The sequence below is a fragment of the Syngnathus typhle genome, linkage group LG2 (genome assembly GCF_033458585.1).
Source record: "Syngnathus typhle isolate RoL2023-S1 ecotype Sweden linkage group LG2, RoL_Styp_1.0, whole genome shotgun sequence".
Classification (NCBI taxonomy): domain Eukaryota; kingdom Metazoa; phylum Chordata; class Actinopteri; order Syngnathiformes; family Syngnathidae; genus Syngnathus; species Syngnathus typhle.
In genome coordinates this window covers 5,708,048-5,732,583 of record NC_083739.1, presented here as the reverse complement: position 1 = coordinate 5,732,583, position 24,536 = coordinate 5,708,048, and the positions used below count along the sequence as shown (strand labels likewise).

The 24,536-nt window shown below is 44.4% G+C and overlaps 1 protein-coding gene across 1 annotated transcript; it reads right to left on the bottom strand.

Annotated features, from left to right (window-relative positions):
• Positions 1-7,325: 7,325 nt before the first annotated feature.
• Positions 7,326-23,880, bottom strand: prox1a (prospero homeobox 1a). Its single transcript, XM_061272867.1, has 7 exons — positions 23,532-23,880; positions 22,091-22,480; positions 20,736-21,302; positions 19,435-20,661; positions 16,642-16,749; positions 12,902-13,096; positions 7,326-8,484 (listed from the first exon to the last, which is right to left on the bottom strand). Exons 2-7 carry the CDS (start codon positions 22,424-22,426, stop codon positions 8,299-8,301), a joined length of 2,619 nt encoding a protein of 872 aa, XP_061128851.1. The 5' UTR covers positions 22,427-22,480; positions 23,532-23,880; the 3' UTR covers positions 7,326-8,298.
• Between the last annotated feature and the right edge of the window lie 656 nt (positions 23,881-24,536).

Here is a 24,536-nt window from a genome sequence, read left to right as displayed (position 1 = left end):
ACTGCTGAGCATAGCTGTCAGAATTGCGTGACAAAAAACAGAATATCGCTTCGCATTGGCTTGGGCTCTCAGCTGATTGTGCTTTATAGACTGAACTCTTTGCTGGCACCGACAGGGATCACAACGGATCACTGAGGCCCCCTGGTGGCTCATATTATCAACCCTCTTTCGAGTTGTATCACCAGGATTTGCACCAGAAGATAGAAAATGTGAGTGGAAATTGTAACGCAATGTCCTCAAATCACCTCGAAAATACTCATAGTAATATTTTTCTTGGGCTCACAACATGCACTGACACAGAAAGTGTGACGTCATGTTAAACGCGAGACGCTTGGGCAGTCAGAAAAGATTCTGGTCTCTGACGACACCTGCTGAGGATTATCGGAACTGCAAATCTATTCATTTTCTGTATCGATTGTGTCCATTGGTGTTGTGGCGAACTGATGTCAATTCTAGCTGGTTTTGGGACTGGCGGGTTTTACTGCAGATTACATCCTGGTCGAAACACGACCAGATTAAAAAGAAAAATCGGCATCTCTTCTTAGTTGACTTCATTACTACCTGGCATGTTGTGGTACAACATGGTATTACTTTTTATATTGATCTCAGATACTGTATTAGTGAAAAACAGCAATGGGGGCCATTGCAACTTGTTTTACGTACCAATTTAGGTGTAAAACAAATCGACCTCATATTGTTTTTGCGTGTTTATTTTGTACCACAAGAGGGTGCTGTTGTCTTTTGAAATATAGTTTGTCAGTTACTGAGTGTGAGGTTCTGTTTATGATCCTATCACTATACTGTGCAAATGTAGTCAGATGCACATTTGCTCGTATGGACGATTGAAGTTCTTGTTGTGGGATTAGATAGAAAGAATTGCACAAGATTTAACTCTCATCTACTTAACAGCTTTCTTTTTTATGCTATTAAGACAAAACAAAAGAGGAGGGGACTTGTGGGAGATCAATTTGCAAATGTTACAAATTTCTTGCTTTTGATCAATACACGGTTGACAGTTTGTTCTCTCTTTTTCTTGGTTTTACTTTTGCTCTCCTTTCCCCCTGGAACTACCCACCCCCCACTCTCCATCATCAAACTCAAGGCCTAAACACTTTAAGGCCTCAAATATTTGGATTCTTTCACTGCTGGGGGCTCGCTGAGCATGTGGGCAAATTGTTAAATCCATGATGGATTATAATGTCCAGATTGTCATTTTGAATTATAGAGCGAGATAAGGAAAATATGAGCACAATCAAAATAATAAGTAGATTTAGTCGGCAAGAAGCTACGTTATAATGAAAAAGGGAGAGAGAAAGTTTTGTGTGTGTGTGTTTTCCAGGTCACCACTAGTGTTATTTTTTTACAGTAGTTTCAAACAATAAAGTTGTGCTATTGTGTAAAAAATGAATTAAAAAGAGAATACAAACATTTGCAAATCAAACTTTAGGCAAACAAATCACTGCAAAAAATATTTAATATTAAAACTGAGAGATTTTTTTTTTTTAATTATTCTCTGAATTATGAGGCCTGTGCCATGTTTCAAAAGAGGGTCAACAAAAGGCCAGGAAAGTTGAGAAAGCTCATAAAACACCTGTTTGGAATTTTCCACAGGTCATTTGGAAACAGGTGAATGCCACAACTGTGTAGAAAAGGAAAAACCCTGAAAGGCGGAAGGAAGGCTAAAATGTTCAGAACATGCTTGTATTTCTCAACACAAATGAATAATGCATTTTTCCTTTGTTTTTCCCTTCAGTTGTCTTAAAAAAAAAAAAAAGGAGTATACTTTGTGTCTCCGAGACTAACACCTTGCAGTTTTTCCTCAAATCCAGCAACTTTCTTTTATTTACGGTGTATGTCTTGAAGATTGCTGTTCTTTACTGTCCATTTTACTGCAAGTGGTCTGTCTGTAAATCCTCAAGTGATTTAGAGTGGCGGCACACGCCAACCAGGGAGCTTAATCTTCTTTTAACCCCAATAAGACTCCTGGCTTTTCCCCTTCAACCCCATTGTTTGCAACCAACTGCTGACAGTTGACAGGTGTGGGTGTGTGTGTTTTTTTTTTTTTTTTTGGGGTGGTGGTGGGAGTCGTCTTTTCCATATTGCATTAATCCAGCTGATTTGTCAGTGAACCTTGACCACGCATGTTCTAAGAGTTGACACAGATGTGTGTGTATTGTATGTTCTGCGTGCGTTACTTTATTTACATTCAGATCAACAAGTGTGTGTGTGTGTGTGTGTGTGTGTGTGTTTGTTATCCTCCGAGTGAGCCGACACCGCTGCCTATGTGTCGCCCGCTTATTTATAGCAGGCGTCTTTGTGACAAGGCTATCTGTTTCTTGATGAATTAAATTCCTCTGCCCGCCTGGGCTTCTCAACAATGGGAACACCTTGAGATTAAAAGAATATTCCGAGGCGCGCAGCTGCCTGGCTTGTCAACTTCCTGTCACTGGAGGATGTACATTCCGAGACGCAAAGTGGCATTTCCACCCTGTTGTCCAACTAAATTGTAAATTAAAAAAAAAATGGTGAGCCTAAAAGTAATCAGTTTTCTGCTGAAGAAAATACATATAAAGGGAATGCATTAATGTTATCTTAATTAATTAATCATTTAAAATGTAATTTATTAAATAGCCATTAACTGATATGTAAAAAAAAAAATCTTAAACTTTTGTATTGACTGTAAAAAAAAAAAAAAAAAAAGGGGTTCACTCTGTCTGTGCAACTTTTCATTTTTCTGCAACACTAAACAAAGTAGCCTCTCAGTTCCAATATTTTTGCTTAAATAAGATTGACACAGCAGCCTGAAAACTGTCATGCACTTCAATTAGCACGCAACTAACTTCCACGGCGGGAAAGAAACACAATGACAGAAAGGGTGAGATCAAAATGGAACTGCCTTGCGTGGTTAATGTGTGCACCGATGTGTGAGTGTATACGTGTGTGTGCGTGTGTGTGTGTGTGTGTGTGTGCGTGTGTGTGTGTGTGTGTTTGCACAAGCTGATGGAACCCCTGGTATCCCTGAAAGGCTCTTATTGATGGACTTTACGCCCTAATTGGACGTGTGGCACGTGGCTGACACACTCCCTCAGTGTTTTCAAACTGTATTGATGAATGTGTGTGTGTGTGTCTATGAATGTGTGTGTGTGTGCTCAGATGTTGAAATGTGCATTAAGAGAGTGCAATACCCCTCGATCTGCTCTGCATGGGGTAATATTGATTTTTAATTCTTCCCTCTGCTGGACAAATTTGACCATCCCATGGTGCCTTCATCGATGCCACTGGCATCTCCATCTTTGACTCATGTCAAATTTCAAGCTTTGATTTTTGTTCCTAAAACTTTTTTACTGTTTAACTTTTTTTTTTTTGGAACAAAAATTCTCAATCATCTGCAATACTTCAATCGAATTCTTTGATGTGAATGTGTTTGGCATTTTTTTTCTGTAGCCATGTTATTGTCACACACACGCACGTGCACACGCATATACGCACACACTCACAAATACACTCACATACACACGCGCGCGCGCACACACACAAAGACACACACACACACACACACACACTGGTGAACATCTGGCCGGTCATGATTGGCTGCCAAATATTTCTGGATTTAACAATTGAAAATGTCTTGGCATGTTATGAAATTGTTTGTGTGAGTATTTGAGTGTTTGTCTGGAATGTGCAAATGGGCATTGATGGACAATTATGTGGCTCTTGTGCGTGTGAGAATTGATTGTGTGTGTGTGCGTGTGTGTGCACGTTTGCGTGCGCGCGCTGGGAGCTTTTACTTCCCACCATTAGCTTCAAATCCTGTTTTTGAGCAGGCGGCTGATTCTTCCCTCGATTACTATTCCGGCATCATCTCGTTTATGGAGTACCATTGTTTTATCGCTCTGTTTGTACCTTCTGCTTTCTCATTTCCCCCTTTTGCTGAAGTCGCGTCATTTCTTTGCCTACAGTTCCTAATAGCTAGTCGGGTCCGCCGAGAGGTAGTTAGAGTCCTTCATCTTTTTTAGTTTTTGGCTTAACATGTTTTCTTTTCAGCCTCCCTCCCGGCCTGCGAGGGGCTGGCCCTCATCTGCAACATCCGCCCGGCTGCGGGCGGTGGAAGATTCGACAGGGTTGTTAAAAGTGTTGTTAAGAGAGTGGCTGGCAGCTGTTCCCGACAGGTTGGGGATGGAAGGGCAGATGGTGTTTGATTAGCGAGCAGACTGCTGATTGAATGAGAGGAGAGAGGGAGCACGCTTGTGTCGAGGAAGGATGCAGGGGGGGGGGGGGATGGAGAAAGATGCAGGGGTCGATAGGGAAGGAAGGAAGGAAGGAGGGAGGTTGAAGGAAGGAGGATGGGAGGAGATGCAGGACAGGGGAGAAGGAAGTAAAAGTGGAGTAAAGTGATTCCCAGTTTATTGAGGGGGGCTGGCCCACCTGCACATGGTGAAAATGGCAATAATTAAAGACATAATTTAAAAAAGAAAGGAAAAAAAAAGAGCTACACAGCGCATTTCATACATAAGGCAAGCTGGTGTGCTTCACACAGCCAAAAAAAGCATGACACCGAAAAGCATCTGCAAACAAAAGTAGCCCATTCAATTGACTTTAGGAACATACAGATAATTGAAAAGTAAAGGCCAAAAATAAAAAGGAGTTTTCTAAAATCATTGGACTTTCTAATGAAATAGATTTTTAAGAATACTTAATGGAACAGTGCGTAGAATTTTTTTTTTTTTAATGTTAATTTTTAAAACTTACTAATAATTTCAATAATATCCCCTTAAAAAATTCCATCACATCAATATATTTTTTATTGTTTTTTAAATATAATCGTAGACTAATTACATTTTACTCGCATCGCTGCTGAATAAATCGGTGATGGTGATAAAAAAATGCAAAAAGCGTCTAACTTGGGCCTTGCATTCTATTAGTCCATCACTAGGTGGCAAGTGAATTTTAGACACCATACCTTTAAAGGCCTTCATTGCTGGAACGTACAAAAAAGCAAAGTTTTTAACCTGGATTTAAAATACTTGAAACTGTTTTTCTTTCTATTGGCAGCTTATTCCATTCACGTGCAGCATAACAGCCAATTGCTGCTTCACCGTGTTTACTTTAGCATCATTTTAAATTTTGTTTTATTTTGAGCCAGTGGAAAGCGTTAAGGACCAGGAGATATTAAATGGGAAAAGTTTTTTTTATCGTAGAAGTCTGATTGGGGAGGAAAGAAGAGAGATGTAGGGAAGGAAGGAAGGAAGGATGGCTTGAGGTAATAATGAATGGAAAAGAGATGCGGTAGGGGGTGCTGCTGCGTGTTCCGGGATAGCAAACAGCTGCCACAGGGCAACAACCGATGCATTTGGGTGTCATCGTTGAGGATTGAAGCAAATAAACCCGCAGCGCCGGCTGATTGCAGTGTGCTCAGCAAGCCCAAGCCGCCGGTCCGGTTCCCATCGCTCGGCTATTGGACCATCCCCGTCCTTTACTTTTGATTCTCTTTTGAGTCTTTGGGCGCTTGCGAGTCAATGTTGGCAAGTGCTGCATCCGTTTGGAAGTTTCGCCACCTCCATTTTCAAAACAAGTCACTTTCTGGAACTCGGCCCCTCCACATAAGAGTGGCCCACAAACTACAGTATCATGCCATCTCCGTTGATACCGTGTGTGTTTGTGTGTGTGTGTGTGTGATTGACAATGAAATAATCAGCAGGCCAACACAAACACAGCTGTTTTATTGTTGCTCTGTTCAGATGTGCTTTAACAGGCAGACGGTGAGAGAGAGAGAGAGAGAGAGAGAGAGAGAGAGAGAGCGCGAGCGAGGAGAGAGAGATGAAACAGAACAAAAGATGCAGCCACCCACCCACCTCGGGTTTAGTCCGTCCCACTCTTTGGCACACGGCAAGCCCCTCATCCCGCTCCGTCTGTGCGTTTTATCGTCTTTACAAGTGCTTCTGCAGTCACGGCCCGATACTCATCTTAGCCAGTCTAGGTCGGCGTGCGCGCGGACCTCCGCCAATGCCAAATTATTCAACGCAGAGTGAAATAAATCTGAATCCTCATCCAGATCCAGTCCATAATGCTTCCCACTTCGACCTGACTTGAGTGGAAATTGCTTTCTTGGTTTTTGCACACATTCACACGACACCGGCAGAGGTAACAGTCGGTTGCTGATGCCACGCTTTTTTGTCGTTTACTGGCTCTTGAATCCGTGCCAGTTTTCTTACCTTGCAGTGTAGCGGCGTTAATTGTGAAACCTCAGGGAACATCAGGGTGTACAATTTACTGTACAAATTTGGTTTGACTCAACTTTTCTCAACTCTAACATAAGCATTGAGAGAATGTGTCCAAACTCTGACAAGTGCTAAGAAGTCATAGATTTTTCTGTTTGCTGCTTCATTGCCACACCAAAGGCCAAAGGCTGGACCCAGAACATTTTTTTCTTCTTGTGCATTTGACCTATTTTTGTTTTTGTTATATAAATAGTCTGAACAATTTAATTGAGATTTTTTTTTTTACAATCTTCAAATCTCACCTTGGTAACTTTCATATGTTCCTATATTGGATAAATATCCGATTGTTCGCATATATTTGATCTTGACGGCCAAAATGCGCACCATGGGGGAGGGTGGGGGGGGGGCGATTGTGAGATTGAATCTACAACATTGTATTGATTAATTTAATCCCACTTGAAACACAAAGTATAAGTGGACATTTACTTAGATAGCAGTAATTCAGACACACAAGCGACTCTTATATTACGCGCAGAAAAATCCAAATTGTTCCTTGAGATTTATGAGATGAGCTTTGTGTTTGTGCAATGAATTGCTGGCACTTGAGCCCTGCTGACGGTTTGGCGCCATGTTCTGCCCGTGTGTGTGTGTGTTTTGATGGTCACAAGAAGAGATGAAAATGCGATCATGAAGGAGCCTTGCAAAGGTGCGGACAGCAAAAAAAAAAAAAAAACACTGGGGAAGCTGCTGGGTATCAAGGGCAGACGGGCCATGTGTGTCCTCACGTGTGCGTGTGCGCGCATGTGCGTGTGCGCGCATGCCCCTGCGTCTTTGTACTGGCTAATCTAGGCGTCAGCAGCTTTTTGAGGCTTTTGTGCTGACAATAATCACAGCGCGCTCCTCTTTTCAATTCATCAGCAACAACAAGGAGGGATCACATGTCCTGATGGAGCGAATACGACACAGTTAAAGTGGCCATCATGTTGCCTGGTTACTGCTCGCTTGGATGGTCAATGCCACAAAATAAAACATACTCCATTTTTTTTTTTTCCTTTGGTCAATAATTTATTTTTAGGTTGCGGTGAGACGGGACGACTAAACGAGAGGTCCAATCCGTAGCAAGCTTTAATTAGAATAATTAGCTTCAGAACAATATTAACAGCAATTATCATCATAAATAAAACAGAATGGTCAGAATTGTGAAAACATTGAAGAAGTGAATGTTTCCCTGCTGTTGAAAATGTTACGCGTGACACTTTCAGATTTTTGACTTCTGTGAAGGACCAGAGTAGAAATTGAAATATTTGTTATTTATCATCGTAGCCAGCCCCTCCCATTAGAACCAGTGAGCAGGAAGTCATTGTGAAAAATTCAGGAAGGAACCAGCAGAAACAGGAATGATTGTTGCGGTAAATCTTGGTGTCCAGTAAACACTTCAATACAGCAGATCCACTTTTCACTTCAAGGAAAAGAGATGCCCTCAGGTCTTTTGATTGAATATAAAATAGAAAGCCATGTTTGAAAAGAACATTTAACAAATGAAGGCGCACACACACAAAATACGACCCGATGGATCACGGTGGTGTCGGGCCGCAATATACCGAGAACAAACACCCATCAAAATATCGCCGCACCGAATGAGACGAACAGAATGTAAACGTAGAAGGGAAATGAATGAAGGCTTTTGTGGGAATGCTACGGAGCTTCACTAATCAGGAAGTGCGTGTTGGCGTGCATGGGAAAGGAAAGCAAAAATACAGAAACACCACTTTTTTTTTTTTCTCATACATGTCCATGACACTTAAAAACATCCACAATAAAAAGATCTTTATATATATATGTATGTATATTCAGTTCTTTATTTCTAGTTGGTTCCATTCAGTGTCCGCAAAAATATGAAGAACATGCATGGATGGCCCAGGAAGAAGTGAATGTCTTCATGTTCATTAGGAAGAAGGTTGTCTTTGTCCATGACAAACTTCTTGGCATCTCGGGGAAGCGTCAAGAGCTTCACCCAACGTCGGGTTTAGTTTGTGGCGGGTTCACTGGCCTGGGCTTCCTGCTCCTCGCCCCTTCTTTGCTAGTCATGCAGCAGATCCTGCAAGCAGTTTGGAGACTTGAAGGTCTCGGGGACTTCGCTGTCCAGCTTGCAGATCACCTTGTAGATCGCTTTTTTCCATGATGGGTCAGCGTCTTTGCCGGCCACGATGGCGTTAAAGAACTCACGGAGAGTCACCTGGGCTACTTCCAGGAATCGGTCAGGCACCTGCAAGACAAAATATAATATAATAATTGAAATAGAAAAGTTGTATTATAAATGTAATAATATAATTAATATAATATAATTAATATAATATATAGATGAAGATATTGAATTATTGGCACTTTCACATGTGGTTGTGAAAATTTTGAGACACCTCTTGTGTCTGTGTTAAGATGTTTATTTTTTATTTTTTGCAAAGTTCTTGTTGTCCTCCACACAATTCCCATTTGTGTGTGTGTGTGTGTGTGTTCCTAACAAGCAGAACAATACACACCCTCACACACAGGCATTTTTTTTTCCCCCTGCCCTTCTCCCGGGGGCAAGAACATACAAAGACACTAAACAATCTGACAAGCTTGCTCTGCCTTTTCTCAACCTTTCTGTGTCTCATTTTTGAATCCCAGACAAGGTACACGCTCCTAAACACTCCAGCAAAGTGTGTAACCCTGTCACACGTGGCAGGACACGCCAAGGTTAGATGCCACCAGAACGGATGGATTGCCCCCCCCCCCCCCCACACACACACACATTGGCGCACTAAATGCTTCCCCTGACTCTTGTTCACCATATCCACCGTGTCTCTCTTTTTAGCAGGCCCCCGAAGAGCGCAGTTGTTCCAATGAGGCCCTCTGTCACACAAATGACATGACACATACAAAATACTATGTCACACACATTTTGTGGTTAGACAAGAACCGCGTCTGAGCTTAGAAGCAGTTTGCACGACAAGCACGTCGGGTCCGGCGACTAGGGGGCCTAACTCAAAAAAAGATACTGATTGCTTCTGGTGTGTGTTTTAATATGGATAATATGGGATACTTCATGCACGAGTGTGAGGCCGGTGGTTGCTTTCATGATCAAAACCACATTATAGCTTTTACGGCAAGTACATGCTGTGGTATGTGACCTTTGACATGCTGTCTCCTGACCATCCAGATCCACTTGCTGTTGGTCGTTATTTTTCCATCGCCGTGTTTGTGTGTCCGTGTGTGTGTTTGTGCGTGCGCGCGTGTGCGTGTGTGTTTGAGACAAGCATCTGCTTCCTTTTTCCTCTTTTACGCCATGGCTGCTATCAGGCCTGACTTTCGTCACATTGTGCCGCTTGACCATTTGCGTCTCGAAATGTTGTCTTGCTTTGAAATTTTCCATATCCTCACCGGATCAATAATTTTGCTTGTTCAAGGATAATTTCGAGTGATTGTCAGGAAGGTATAAATCATGTCTCATAAGGATGCACCTGCTGTAGACTTATATTGTCTACTTTTTTTTTTTTTTTTTTTTTTTTTTAAATCAAGAGTGCTGTAACGGTATTATTCAGAATTCTTCCACAGAGTGCTTGTGATGTCATCATGGCCATTTTCTTGAGCTCCTCAACTGGATTCATTTTGCTTGCGCAATAGCTCTGATTGATTTTTAATCTCCTCTTAGCTTGACAGTTGCTCTTTTTTTCACTTATTGACAATGCTCTGGTTTTCATATTGGTTAACCATCTAGATCTGATTGATTATATACGTATGTATATATATATATATATATATATATATATATATATATATATATATATAATCAATAAAATTAAATTTCATTGCAGTTCATTTCATTTGATTATTATTGAATTATTTTTTTATGAATCTAATGATTCATTTAATTATTTAATGAAAGCTGAATGTTGCTCTTGAGTCCAACCCAGGACTTGATTTAACCTCCATTTCCAATTTATTTAGTATTTTTGATGTCTGTGTACATTGGGGTCATCTTCAACCACAGATTTATGATTGACATCTTTTGAAGTAGTTAGTGAGGCCAGGGTTATTGCTTCCATTAAGACTGCAAATTGTATATTTTGAAGGCTTTTCCGTCTTGATAGATGGTTCCTTTACATCAGTCGCCTCAGCATCAGCACAAGGACAAGCGGTTAAGTTGCTCTTTGTTCCGAGAGGAAGGGTCTGCTCTGCGTTCTGAGATTGCTTATGTGTGTGTCACCAAAGAGGACAATAGCCCGGGTCATCTGAGCGAGAGGCTGCAGACCACTCGTATCACATGACAGCGGCTCAAGGCCACGTCTTTGTTAGCCGGTCCATTGTCAAAGCTGAGGAGACAGCTGCGGAGGGGAATCACTGTGTACACACACAGACACACAGCAACACGCGCACACACAGCAACACATAAACCGTCCCCTCGTGACTCCTCGTGGCTCAGTGACAAAGACGATGCCTCTTCTTCTTCGTCCCAACTGGAAGACACTCGCACATGCGCATGCACGTAGGCAGGCATTCTCCGAGCACATCGCTATATTTATAGTGACAGAAACTGGCAGGTGGCTTTGTCTGTAGCAACGTCCGCTCTCTGTCCACTAGCGCCACAAAACGTATTCTCCGTGGGTTTAATTAGACGACTCGAGATAGTGGGCCGTTGCGATGGGTGCATGGAAAAGAATAGGAAGCGAGCAGATGAATGGGTGAATAAGACGCGAGGATAGATGAAAGAGTCAAGTAAGGGAGAAAGGCGTGAGAAGTCAAAAAGTCTTTCATGCGGCACAGTGCTTATGAAATCGGATAGCCCTGAAATGTGACCCCCCCCCCCCCTCTCATTTGAAGTCAAAGGGCAGAATTTGTTAATCGCCACACCCACCCTCGGAGGGGTCTCGCTCAGATCATCACAAATGAATATCTGTCAAATAAAAGTACACAAGTATGTAAACAGGAGCGTGCATGTATTTTTGGGTTTTTTAAAGTCGAGCGTATCGTTTTGCCGACGCGGAGTGCAAAGTGCCGCCTCCATTGGCTCATTGTGCAAATATTTTACAAGTGTTCCCAAACGCCTCGTGCAAGTTAAGGATGTCATGCCCAGTGCTGTTGGCAGACTTAACGGAGACTCGTCGGTCTGGTCCCAAAAGAAAAGGAAACATTTCTCTTCCTCTTGGCACTGGCAAGACCTGACACCAGTGTCCTGGCAAAGAAAATCCCTCAGTCTCTCTCTTTTTTTTTTTTTTTTTTTGAAGTTGAGACTATTCCCCATTACCTTTCCCTTTCTGCCGCCACCCCCTCCCCACGCCTCCCTCATTAGCTGGCAGCCGAGCTGTAATTAGGACAAAATACTTCCAGAGAAGGGGCGGCGGGCAACGGTGGGGAGGGGGAGGGCTTGGTCGATGAAGGAGAGTGAGGTGGAAAGGAAAGAAGAGTCGTAAAATGTGGCTGGAGAGACAGCAAGTAATTAATGAAGACGCAATAATTCCGCCAACATGGATCAAATGCAATGAAATATCATCGGCAGGCCGCCGTTTATGTTAAATGCTGACTCTGCGCAAATGGCGTTAAAAAGCGAACACGGTGATGCTAACCAACTGCCCCAAAGCAGGCAACGGACAGGTGAGCTCAGATGAGGAGCGAGCCGCCAAAGATGAGCGAGCTTGATAACCCACCAGGAGGAGGACAGAGTCCGAAGGACAATGGGGGGAGGAGGGGGGCGGGGAGGGCTGACGGGGGGACAAATCAAGGTGGAAGCGTGATGCTAAATTTGGCTAAAAGGAGAAGACTCCTGTGCGCGGCGGAGACTTGCTGAATCGGCCTCGGTTCCGGTTTCACGCCTCTGAGCTTGACAAAGAGAAAGAGTCCCCGGCCGCTAATGTTCCCTCAGGGCGGGCAAAGGAAGGAGGCAGGTGAAGGTGGATGCAGACAGGAAAGACGACAAACTCTGGCAGGAACAGATATCTTTCTAGGATTTCTAGAACGGCGGCTTTATTTCCACGAAAAGCTCTGACGGCCGTTTAAAAAAAAAAAAAAAAAAGAGGCTCTTCAAAATAGACCCTAACCCGAGATAATCCGATCGACTAAAAATAAGAATCGAAACAAAGTCGGGGGATAAATGCGTACACTGAAGTCATCATCCAAATACTCACAGTGGAGCGTCGTCTCTTTAAACGTCCACTCGATAAGTTAAAAAGTGTTTTTGCTTGTGTGCATAACGCTAATGGTTATCTAAATGCTGCTGATGTTGTGTCAGAGTTTCAAGGCCCTCAGGTCCCCTTCCACTAATATTGGGAGAAGACAAGTGAGGGGGAGAATGTGACTTGCGCAAATCGCTTTGACAAGGACACCCGCGCCTTCAGCGGCGTCCTCTTTCGCCTCGTCGAACACACACGCACACGCACACAAACATGCAACATCCACACCTCAGCAGAAAATCGGGAGGTGACTGTTGCGTTCCGAACAGCTGACTTGGAGGACGTTTACAAAAGCCAATTTAACATTCGAGCCAAGCTACTCTCAGCATACCTGCCTTTGGTATTACAAATTTTAAAATCAATAGAAAAAAAGGTTTTAAGTGGGGCTAAGAATTACTCTTGAGTCAAGTGAAAATTTCCAACATTTTTTTCTCCTTACAATATTGTGACAAAACTTGCATGTGTTGGTGGACCTACCTCAAAGTCGTTGGCTTTGTTGTAGTGCATGTTGAGCGCCCGAAAGAGTTCGGCGTCGCGGCCCACCGCTAGCTCCTCGACGGCGGTCACGCCCTCGTTGATAGCCTGCCGGGCGTATTTCTCCATCTGGATGTAGTAGAACTCTCGAAAATTGCTGAACCACTTGATCAGCTGGGAAGTGATGCAGCGGTTGAACTGCAAATATGAAAAGGAAGGGTCAGAAAAGTTTGACCAAATTCATCTGATGACAGCCTGGAATAATTCTATGCTTTGCTGCAGTACCACAATTGGCCACTGCAATCGCGACATCAGAGTAATGCGGTACCTTGACTTAATTGGGTCAAGCTCGTGACACATATCAATATCAATCAGTATTCCTCATTGAAATAAATTGAAAATGCCGTTAATCTGTTGTAGTCACAAAATTCAAAACATTTTTTTTTTTGTTACGTTTCATTAATTTATTTTTGGGTTTATTACAGGTCTTTCCATGTTTTTCTTTTTTACAATTATTTAGGTTTCAACAAATAAACAAATAAATAAATAAAATTAATATAAAATAATATCTAATGTATGATTAATATAAAATGATGTAATGTAAAAAATGTGTGAGCAAAAAAAAAAACTTGTAAATGAAAATACTCATAAGTTGGGCCACTGGCAAATCAACGCACTATTGTAGCCAAATATTTCGTTGCTAAACGGCAAAATGCGCACTTCCGACACTGCAATTTAGCTCATCCCAGTCGCCGCTCGGCACGGGAAACGGGAGGTGACAAATCGCTGAGGGCGTGCCATGCCACTTTGTGTTTACAACCAAAAGATGGAACCATCCGGAAAAAAAAGCGTCAAGTGATGCTTACACACACAACCCCCCCCCCCCCCCCCCCCATCACTCACTTTGATGCCAGAAAGCCAAACTTGAAGGTCTGCATGCGCTGCAGCTTGGCCCGTTTTGGGGGAAGGCACTTTGAATGTGCAGAATCAACATAAATTGTCACTTGGTTCTTTTTTGCTGTGGTGCAAACACCAGCATGTAATATGCGCATCTGCCGTCATTAAACGTGAAGAAGCTTCACATTGTTAGCTTAAACATGTACCGTAATTTCTGGACTATAAGCCGCACCTAAATATAAGACGCACAAGCTAAAATTAGGAGGAAATCCTGTTTTGTTCATATATAAGCTGCAGGTTTTCCATATATAGGAGAATATGCACAAACTATACAATATCATAAAAAAAAATCCATAGATAAGCCATACTGGACTTTTTTGGGGGCATTGTTGGCGCTTTTGTTGTACTGGACTATAAGCCGCAATTCTCTAAGCTTGTGGGGAAAGTAGAGGCTAATGGTGCGGAAAATATTGTGGTTATCAATAACTGAGCAAAACCGAAGTAGTCAACTCCGGAACCTGATCTGATTTTGAGGCTGTAGTAAGACTGTAGAATTTTATGCCCGTTTCAATTGTAATTAGTGTGCTAAATGCCAATAAGATTCTATGAGGGTTTTTTTTCTGTTAAAAGATATTGTGATTTATGATGGATGTTCAGTCATTGCTTATTGTGCATACCTTAATCACTATGAAATAAAATAATCATCTGGGCGCCCCTTGGGATTTTTCACACTCTCACTTAAAAACATTTTGTCATCTTTAGTGTTAAAATAATTGCTAAAGGAGCTGTTGCCGGTTCACACCCCAATCTTGCCAAATTGGCTAAGTAACACCAATTAGCAAAAAGGAAAAGAGGCGGGCAGTACACTAATGGATTCCCGGTGAAATGATGTCAGCGACCTCTAAAGGAAAAAAAAATAAAAAAATCCAGAGTAACCGGGCGGACGACGCGCAGGCTGGTCAGGCCAACCCTCTCTTCCGGGAAACTTGGGTGTGAGATGAGGAGTGAGTGTCAAATTAATCCACGTCCCCTCTAGCCTTAACGAGGCCTTAATTGCTCTCGCTTACTCTCTCAAGACGGGACGGCGACAACCTTGAAATCTTCGCGATCGCATCTGAGTGTCTCCTCAGAAAGAGAGGGCTATTAGCGTTGTCCGTGTATGTAAGTGTGTGTGTGTGTGTGTGTATGTGTGCATGCATGTGTGTGCGTGCATGTGTGTGTGCGCGCGCACTGCAACCCGCTTCCCACAGCATGGCCTGGCTCGGCCCGTCATTCTACACAAGAGGCTCATCTTTAAGAAGTGCTTTTCCCAGAGACAAGTCCATTCAAGTCCAATTAGTGTGAGCCATTCAGGGTCCTAATTCCCTTACAGTGAATCTGCCTGATCCTTCGCACACATGCTACTTATTGTTCCCAGGGAGGGAGGGGCGGGCGGGCGAGCGGGACGGCAGCGAAAGCGCGAGTGAGACACTGACCCGGATTTTTGCAAATATGATAATAATGAGGGCAATGAATGCAATGGGACAATGAAGCAACACATGATAAAGTAAAAGGGCAGCCTGGCTCATCACAAATAGGATTAGTTGAGCTCCAGTTTATATTAAATGAAATCATATGCTCCCATAGATACATTTGCCGGATTAACGTGGATTATCTGTCAATTAAAAACAAATTCAACAATAAAATGTTATTTGCATAAAATGCTAATATGACAGCAGACTCTTTTCTTGGATGATGATGAGGCCTGAGGTTTTTTTAGTTTTAAACAACGTAATTATATTAATATTCGAGATTATCAATATCTTAATTCCTCCATAAAATATAATTCGATGTGTGCAGGGTTGCCTAATGTGGCCAATGAATGTTTTTTTTTTTTTTATCAGTTGCCAACGATTTTGTAATGTATGTTAGCGCATGTGTGTTTATACTTAATGGCCCATCAGTCTCAATCGTGCACACACATGAGCAGCAGGTGAGTTTAGCAACCCAGTGTTTGCCTAGCAACCCCATGTCCCGGCGACCCTTGTTACCATGGCAGCCAACGGGGATGTGGCACTGCCTGGAGGAAGTGGTCACGGCAGATATGAGCCACAGGGCAGCTGGTGTGTGTGTGTGTGTGTCTGTGTGTGCGCACACACACTCATTTGAATGCCATGTCCCGGATCCACGAAGGAACCGTATGCTCTTTTGCAACAAAACACATCGCAGCCTGTAAACACAAAACAATCAGCGGCTTTGTTTTAAAGCTGCCGTTGTTGTAATTTGTTTATGCCCCTCTCCTCGCCCCCCCCCCCCCCCCCCGCTGTCATTTTCTCAGAATTATCAACCCCCCCACACACACACACACATCACATGTGTTAAACTCAGCTTAAGTTAATACATACCATCTTCTTATCTATGATTTAAAATTTCATTTTTTGTCGCCCTGCCCTCCCCCCCCCCCAAAATACTACTTGTAATTTCACAAGTGAAAGCGAAAGTGTGTGTTTTGAATGAGCTGACAAGATGGAGGTTGAGGTCAGGATGGAGGAGGGTTAAACAGTTTGGTGAGAGACAGAGATGCCCCCCCCCACCACTGCCCGCTTCGGGCCGATTAAGGCCAAAAATTCTAATTGTGCTCCAAACATGCGACAGACTGTAGCGCCCATCTGCGGCATGCACAAATGCTCAAAGTATAAAATAAATAAACCATTAAATACACACACAAAATGCTTGATGGATAATTTCCCCATCGTGTAGCTGCACACCTGACCACCTTTGCAGCTAAGCCTCCAATATATTTTTTTTATTTCCAAAGTGAACCAAAGATGTGACATTTAAGTGTCCAAAAGAGAGTAAGTGCTCACCTTGACGTCGGAGAAGAAGATTTTCAGCATGTTGGAGGACGGATAGCGAGTATAGAAGAACATGAGCTTGGCCTTCTTCAGGTGGTTGGGCGACAAACCCTCTTGGATCTGAATAGAAGTGTTAAGGTGGCAACAAGCAGTAGTTTATGACTGTCATATAATACACATTGTTACTGGTAAAAAAAAAAAAAAATAGAGACCAGGATGAAATGAAAGAGTAGAAAATGAGAGGAAGCCAAACTCATGGGTGGACTTGGGAGCCGATGTTGCTCTTTCAGTCTTAATGAAAATTTGTTGGCATAGACCGATCATTTTGTCGCCACCTCTGAATTTATTTTCTGAGCTTCGCATAGATTATTATATTAATTATTTTTTTGTTGACAAATAACTAAACTATTATGCTGATTTACTGAGATCTGTCTCTGCTTTGTAGCTGCAAATAAAATACCATTATAAATAATTATTAAAAAGTATAATAATTATGATATAATATAATAAAATAAAAGACTTCAATTTAAAAAAACATAAAAATATAAACTATTACAAATAAGTATATAAAACATAAAAAATAATTATGATTATATTATTCTAATAAGATATTATGAAAAAAGACACTTCAATTAAAAAAAATAGTGCACATATTTTGGAGGCAAAACGTAAATTTGTTGTACCCTGTGTTGGGGCATGACCAGGATAAAAAGTACGAGTTACACTGAAATGTAACAAACAACTCTCAACTTGCAAGTCCATTCATATATCTTTGAAAAATAAAATTTGTCGAGCTTTGTGGCGGTGCGATGGCGAATGAGTTTGTGTATGCGTAATACATGCACGTGTGCAACGACAGCTGTGCCCTGCCGCTCTGCCATTTTGCCACCACATTAACAGCCCTATAATCTATCAGTGGAGATGAGGCAATCAATGTAACCCCCTGCAAGGTCAATTAGTGCGCACGCACACACACACGCACACACAAAGAAGCCCCAGGGGCCCGATATGGCTCCAAATAGTAGAAAGAAAAAAGTTCAGTGTGATAAAAGAAAAAAAAAATGTTTTTAGTCTTGTATTTGACAATTCAGCCACCTTTTTTTTTTTTTTCCACTTATCACAAATAAGCCACGAGCAAAGGTGGAGGTGAGTCCTGCCCAGTCATTCATCTTTCATTGAGCCGCGGCTACGCTAGTTAACATCAAGCGACACCATTACCTGTTTAACATTCATGCTAACCTGTCACTATGGGCTGGGCGGATAATACGGCCGCGTCTTTCAAGCCTGTTTTAATGTAACCGCTCACAAATTTGACAAACAGCGTTGCGTTGAAAGGATTGTGCGTACGTGCGTGTTACGGTAACTGCTAGCCAGTGAATAAACAAAAGCGACCGCCGATGTGCCTTCCTGTTCTTTATTGTCTCTTTATCATGTGTGTTGATCCTGATGCGCGTTGTTTTGCGAAGGGCTCGCCGCATCAGCTGTAACTTGACCTTGCGGCCAGGTGTGTGCATGTGTGTGTGTGTGTGTGCGTGTGTATGTATGTGTGTGCGTGGGTGGGGTTGAGCGAGCTTACAAGGAAAAGAGGTGGGAGGGGAGCAAATTCATAAATGAATTGAGGACATCTGCTCGGCTAGGCACAAAGGATTAGCGACACACGGACCTGAGTGTTTGTATGCGGTCGTGGTCCGGAGGATCACTTGATGCTGATAGCCCTCGTCTGAGTTTAGTCTTCTGTAGAAGGATAAACTTTAAATTGATTAATTTGGCAAAATTGATCAAGGTCAATTATTACTCTAATAATTGTTGTACATTTTACTTTTGGGATGCCGTCTTGTATTTTCTATCTTGAGTCGTTGGTGATGTTTTCTGAAAAGCGTCTGAGCTTGAGGTGTTTGTTTTTGCCGAGTTCTTGGCTAAACATAATCAGAGATAAAAAAAGTATTTTTTCAATAGTCCTTTTTCCTTGAATGAATGTAAAAGCATCTAGAAACAAAACAGCAGGATCAAGAGGCCTGGCTGATCCCCCCCCAAAAAAAACATTTAAATCAGCTTTGAAGCAGAACACTGAGATCAAATCATCTGACTGCAAGGAATTCCTCTTTGCAAGGTTCAAAGTCTTCTTTTACTCCCGACTTTGTTCTTCAAACCGTGTCCCGTGTTTGCAGCGTGTGACTGTGAGAAGCCCTCTCCATATGAAAGGTTAGGAATGAAAAGATAAACAGCTACCTGCAAACACCTGTCCGCAAGCAAACACGCTCCGGGGAAAAGGGCGAACATGCATGTGAAAGGAGCAAATGCACACGCAGCTGCCGAGCAACCCAAAGGCCGACCAATCAAAGTGGCGCTCGCAAGCGACTCAAGAAGCAAGACGACGTTGTAAAAGCGGACACCTTTTGAAAACTGCCATCAATGAGCCCGAGCGTCTTTTCCTCTCTTTGAAACGTGATTAGCTTTGAGCTGTTGCGTGCAAGGTGTTGACCCAAAGTCCCCCTCCCCCCTCCCAATCCACCCACTTGCTTTGAGCGTCTATGTACAAAGTCTGCGTCATGAAAGCGAGCTAACGGCACGAGCTACCCCGGACTCAAAAGAAGTTGAGAGAGCTGCGCGCGACCCGTTTAATCTTCCCCGCTCTTGCAAGACCCGGCCGCACCTCGTTTCATCTTCCCCTCTCGGCACGGGAACAAGAGGGAACCAATTAGCAAGGACTAATTGATATTAAAGACTTAGCGCCGGTGGTGTGGGCAGATGTTAGACCCCGAGACACCTTCCGCAATCACGCACGTCTTGCGGTGAGAAGGATACGGTGCCGCTTGAGTACGGCGAGATGTCGGCCATATCTGCCAGGTCACCACATTCCGACTTGATGAGCGACAGGGACAAACCTTCAGGCCCATGTTGACTCGGGGAGCGCTGTCTGTTGTGGTGGTGAGCCAGGTGCCCTGCTCCTAGAGCGGCCATCTTGGTTCTCAGGCTCACAGTTTCACGGCTCGCGTCCATGGAATCTGGCGAGGTGTGGATGTGGTGGTGGTGGTGGTCCTTGGGCCCCGGGGCGTAACCCGTCCCCCCGCCCAGAGGACCGTGGAAGGGGTAGCCCATGAGTGGGAGGGGGAAGGGGTGGCGAAAGGACGGAGGGCTGAAGCCGAGAGTGGCTGTGAGAGGCGAGGGGTGGAGGGAGGGGTGGTGAGGAGGAGGAGGAGGAGGAGGCGGAGGAGGAGGAGGTAGAGATGGGTTGTCGTCGCCGTTCCCGCTGCTCTTGCGCACCACCAGCGGCAGCGCCTCCGTTTGATCGTTGGGCGTCGGCACCCCGCTTAGCCGGCCGTTCATACCGTTGAACGAGTCCAACGGGCTCGGCACTATGATGTCGCCGAAGCAGTGGAGTCTTTGATTGGAGGTGTGGTAGTTGGAGGTGGGGCTGCCATCGCCGTGGAGATTGAGGGAAAAGGCACCGCCGCCAAAACGAGGGTCCGGGGTGAGAGAAGGGAGCGGGCCAAAGGGCAGGGGGCCAGAAGAGGATGAGTTGGAGGAAGAGGAAGGGGCGGCCGGCGTGCTGTGGCAGCCGTGATGGTGGCTGACGGCTCGCTTGGGCGACGAGAAACCTTTCACGACCGTGTCGACGACTTGCGACACGGCGCAATTTAGCTCCTGCTTCAGTGTCTCCGCTAACTGCCTCCCCCCTTGCCTCTTCATCATCCTCTCCCCGTTCCTCTCCTCGTCCTCCTCCTCAGCCCTGCCCACTACATCCTCCTCCATCTCACCATCCATCAAGGCCTGTTGTCGCAGTAGGGCTCGGGCCCGGTCTAGGAACAGACCCGGGTCCAGCTCTGAGAGGTCATCGTGGCGCCGTCGCCCTCTGTCCCTGTGCCTCTCCTCAAGGCCATCAGAGCGGATACTGTCCTCAGACAGGTTACCGTCCTCATCCCTCTCGCCTCCTCGCTCCGCCTCGCCACCCTCGCGGTTTTCCTCCTCTTCCTCCTCCGTCTCGGAGTCGTAGATCTGGTAGAACTTCTCTTGAAGTTGCCGCAGTTGCTTCTGAACAGGAAAGAGAAGAGGTTGTTGAGATGAGTATGTCTTCCTACTTGCAAGGACCTCTGTTGGTGACCCACCTGCATGTCTTCCAGCTGCAATTTGAGCTGTCGCCTCTCCTCCTGCCGCTGCTCCTGCCTGGAACACACCAGCTGAGTGAAGCTGTGCTGCTGCTGAGGCAAGCGCTGCTTCCTCTTGTTCTCTCGGTACACCTCGCCAGCGCCGACCCCGCCGGCCCGCGAGGCGGGAGAGCCCAGGAGGGAAGAGGAGCAGTCCGTGCCCCGTCTGTGGCCGTGACTTCCGCCGTCGCCTCTGTGCTCGTTCGGGTTGTCGCGGTTGCTTTCCTGGCCGCGATCGTCGCCGCTGGGCCGCACCAGCGGAGAGTGACTCATACCGCGAATGATGTTTTCCACCCGAGCACGCTTGGCCCGAAGGTGCTCGTCCGACAGCCTGTCTAAGTCAAACGTGGAGAGGGACAGCGGCTGGCCGTGGGCGCTGAGGTTGGAAGGGGGTAGCGCTCGTCCGAATGACGGCGGGGCCGAAGGTGAAAGGCAGTTGGACGGGCTGTCCCGGTCCTGAGAGGAGGAATTGCTGCAGGCATCCTCGGCCTGGATCTCAGAGCCGCCGCTGGACAGACCTCCGCTGCCCTGAAATAGACAACAATCATGGACTGATATTTTCATGGGACAGAATTACGCTTTGCTGGTACAGCTTTTGGAATGGTGTCAATTTGGTGTCACCTCAAAATAACCCAACATGGCCAAAATGTCTAAACCGCCGGCAAACAAAGTGAGTAGTACACCCCTGAGTGAAATTGTACCAATTGTGCCCAAGTACACATTTTCACTTTTGGGTGTCTGTCAAGTGACTCGTTTTGTGTCGCACCCTTAAAAATGCTGGGATGTTGCAAATTGGGTTGTTGGGTTGACCCAATTTCCTGGGTTGGTCCAATTTTTAACCCAGCAGTTTTAAGGGTATATTGATGCAGTTTAAAAACACTTGGGTCAATAATAACTCAAATTAAAAAGGGACTGACCCAACTTTTTGGCTTATTTATCTTAATCAAATAATTGGGTCAAATGAATAAGCTACAAACACCCCAACACTGTTTTGAGGAATATTCATTTGACCTTATCAAAGAGTTAGGTTATTGACTTTTTACCCAACATGGCTTAAATTTAGCATTTAGAGCTGATTTTAGAGTTCCCACTCTGATCAATATACACAATAAGAAATAAGACTTAATCCCATAAAACCGGGTTACCCAAATTTATCTCAACCAAAACGTTGGATAAAATTAATAACTTACAAGACCCAACAAAATGTGTTGTGGGTTATCCAATTGATTCAACTTTTAGGGTAATGTCTTTATCCCTGAAATGTTTGGGTTATTTCTGACCTGACTTAGTCATCTCACTTGAAAATAAAAAGGTACCTGGAAGCCCGAGTCACTCCCCCCATTCTTCCCCATATTGTTCTTGAGAAGCTGCGAGATGATAGTCGCCCCGGTGAAAGGCATCATGGCGTCCTCGTACGAGTTGGCCCTCTTCAGTAACTTCCTTAGCACGTTTGATTTCTCTCCATCACCGTTGCCACCACCGTGGCCTCGACCAACCAGCGAGCAATCTCCGTCCCTGTCGGGGCTGTGGGATTGGTTCATGTTGTCCAGGAGGATCCCCGTCACAGCGCCCACGGTCCGTTTCACACCGATGTCCACTCGTCGGCGCTTGGTCTGTCTGGTTAGGAGCGTGGCGCTGTCATGATCAGGCATCACGCAGGGCAGCTACACTGACCATTACCAGGCGTCCTCTCAAAGGCACTGAGACTGTGCGGAGGGACACAAACACAGTTTACAACTGTCCGTCCATTTTCCGTCCCATTTTGGGTCACGTTGACAGCTGATTACACTTGATGTCATTTTACTTTTTTAACTGCTCATTTATAATTCAGGAAAAACTCTGATCATCTGTTTAAATTAAATTTATCGCATTTATTAGTAGAGTTGTCAACACTCAGTTTAAAAGCCATCTTCTCTTTAACACAAACGTTTCTGTAAAGTGTGTGTACAAACAAGCAAACCCACAAGCTTTGTTAACTCACACTCACTCACTCACTCACTCACTCACTCACTCACTCACTCACTCACTCACTCACTCACTCACTCACTCACTCACTCACTCACTCACTCACTCACAGGAGATACGTCTCAATAATGAGGTCCCATTGTTGCTCACTTTTCTTTCATGTGCAGCTAAACACACAAAAATATTTTTCTAACACTTCCCCCGATTAATACTCGCTTTGTGTCGCTTTGAAAGCACATGTGAGAGTGTGAAGCTGTGAATGCGTGAGCTCCCTGACTCGCCCGTATAGTCATTTAGAAGTGCGGTAGGACACGTTTTAGAATCGGAGACATTTTAATTTGCCCATATTTACACACAAAAAAAGTACAAATTGACTTTTGAGTAGTAATCGTTCATGTTGCATTTGGGTCAGGAACTTTACTTGTATTTTCACAAACAATAATGTTCTGTGTAACCCTTTTAGCGCAAAATGTTATGAAGTTTAAAAAAAAGTTGAAAAATGAGTAAACCCATACGAACTTTCGACTTTGGCCAACATTTCATTTGAAGCTCACAAAAACCTCCGCGTTTGTTTCCACGGACTCGCGCGCACGCTTGACATGCCAGCAGAAATAGTTTGGAAATATTTTCCAAATTTAAACGTAACCCCGTGAAGTTGCCCACCCAAATATAAACCTCGGAACACACGATCAGACACTAAACAAATACAAACACGCGTGGGCGAGCTGAGCGGGGGTCAGAGTCCTTAAATGCCCGTAAATCAGGTTGATAGCGGCGCAAGTTTCTACTCACTTGCTTTTCCACCGAGTCAGTTCAGCTCAGAAAAGAAACGATCCGATCCGCTGTCGTCTTGTAGGTCGGAGCCGATGAGTGACTGCTCCGACGCCGTGACAAGTGTTTGCGAGCTCTCGGGAGGTGAGCGTGTGCGTGCAGGGTGGACCGAGAAAGGCGCGCGTGAGAGGGACAGCTTGAGAGAAAGAGAGAGGGGGGAGTAGAGAGAGAGAAAGCGAGAGAGAGAGAGGAAAAAGAAAGAGAGAGCTTGCTTCCTCTGAAGGATGACCAATGTTGGGGGGGTAGCCGTGCGCGCACCGGCCCGCCCGCCACTTTCCACACTTGAGTCGTCTGATTGACTGACAGACTGCAAGACTCCGCGCAGAGACGAGCGAGGAAGGGGATGCCAAGACGCTGCGTCACGCGAGGCAACGCCCCCACCTGACCAATAAGGAAGAAGTAGCCGGACCGTCGGTTTTTATTTAAGAGGAGCCCGGGAGCGCACAAGCGGAGGACGACGATCATGAACGTAAAAGAGAAAAGACTGCCTGCAGGTACACTCGCGGAGAAGCCGAAAATCATTAGGAAACACCGAGTTGATGTGATTTAGACGACTTTTGTGAAAATCTATTCAATGTGTTAAGTTTGTAAATATTAAATAATAAATGAAATCTACATTAACTACATTAAGTTCCTCTTTGTGTGTATGCTCTTGTTATGAACGTCCGCTGCGGCTCACCTAATAAATGCAGAACTTATCTAAAATTGTCTGCTTCCTCTCTGATGTTACAATTACGCGTCTGTTACGCACGGCTTTGAATAAAAGTTACAACGTAACAAAATGCGCATCTTTGGGGCTCATATTTAAATACGTATAAAAAAAGGCTTCAACAATAGAATTTATTTTGCGCCTCTAATTTATGTCTTCATGTCTTGTGGCTCTGCTGAGTTGTGACTGAAGTTTTGCGCTGACAATGAGCCAATTACGCAATTTACATGATAGAAAACAAGTCATAAAGTCACATT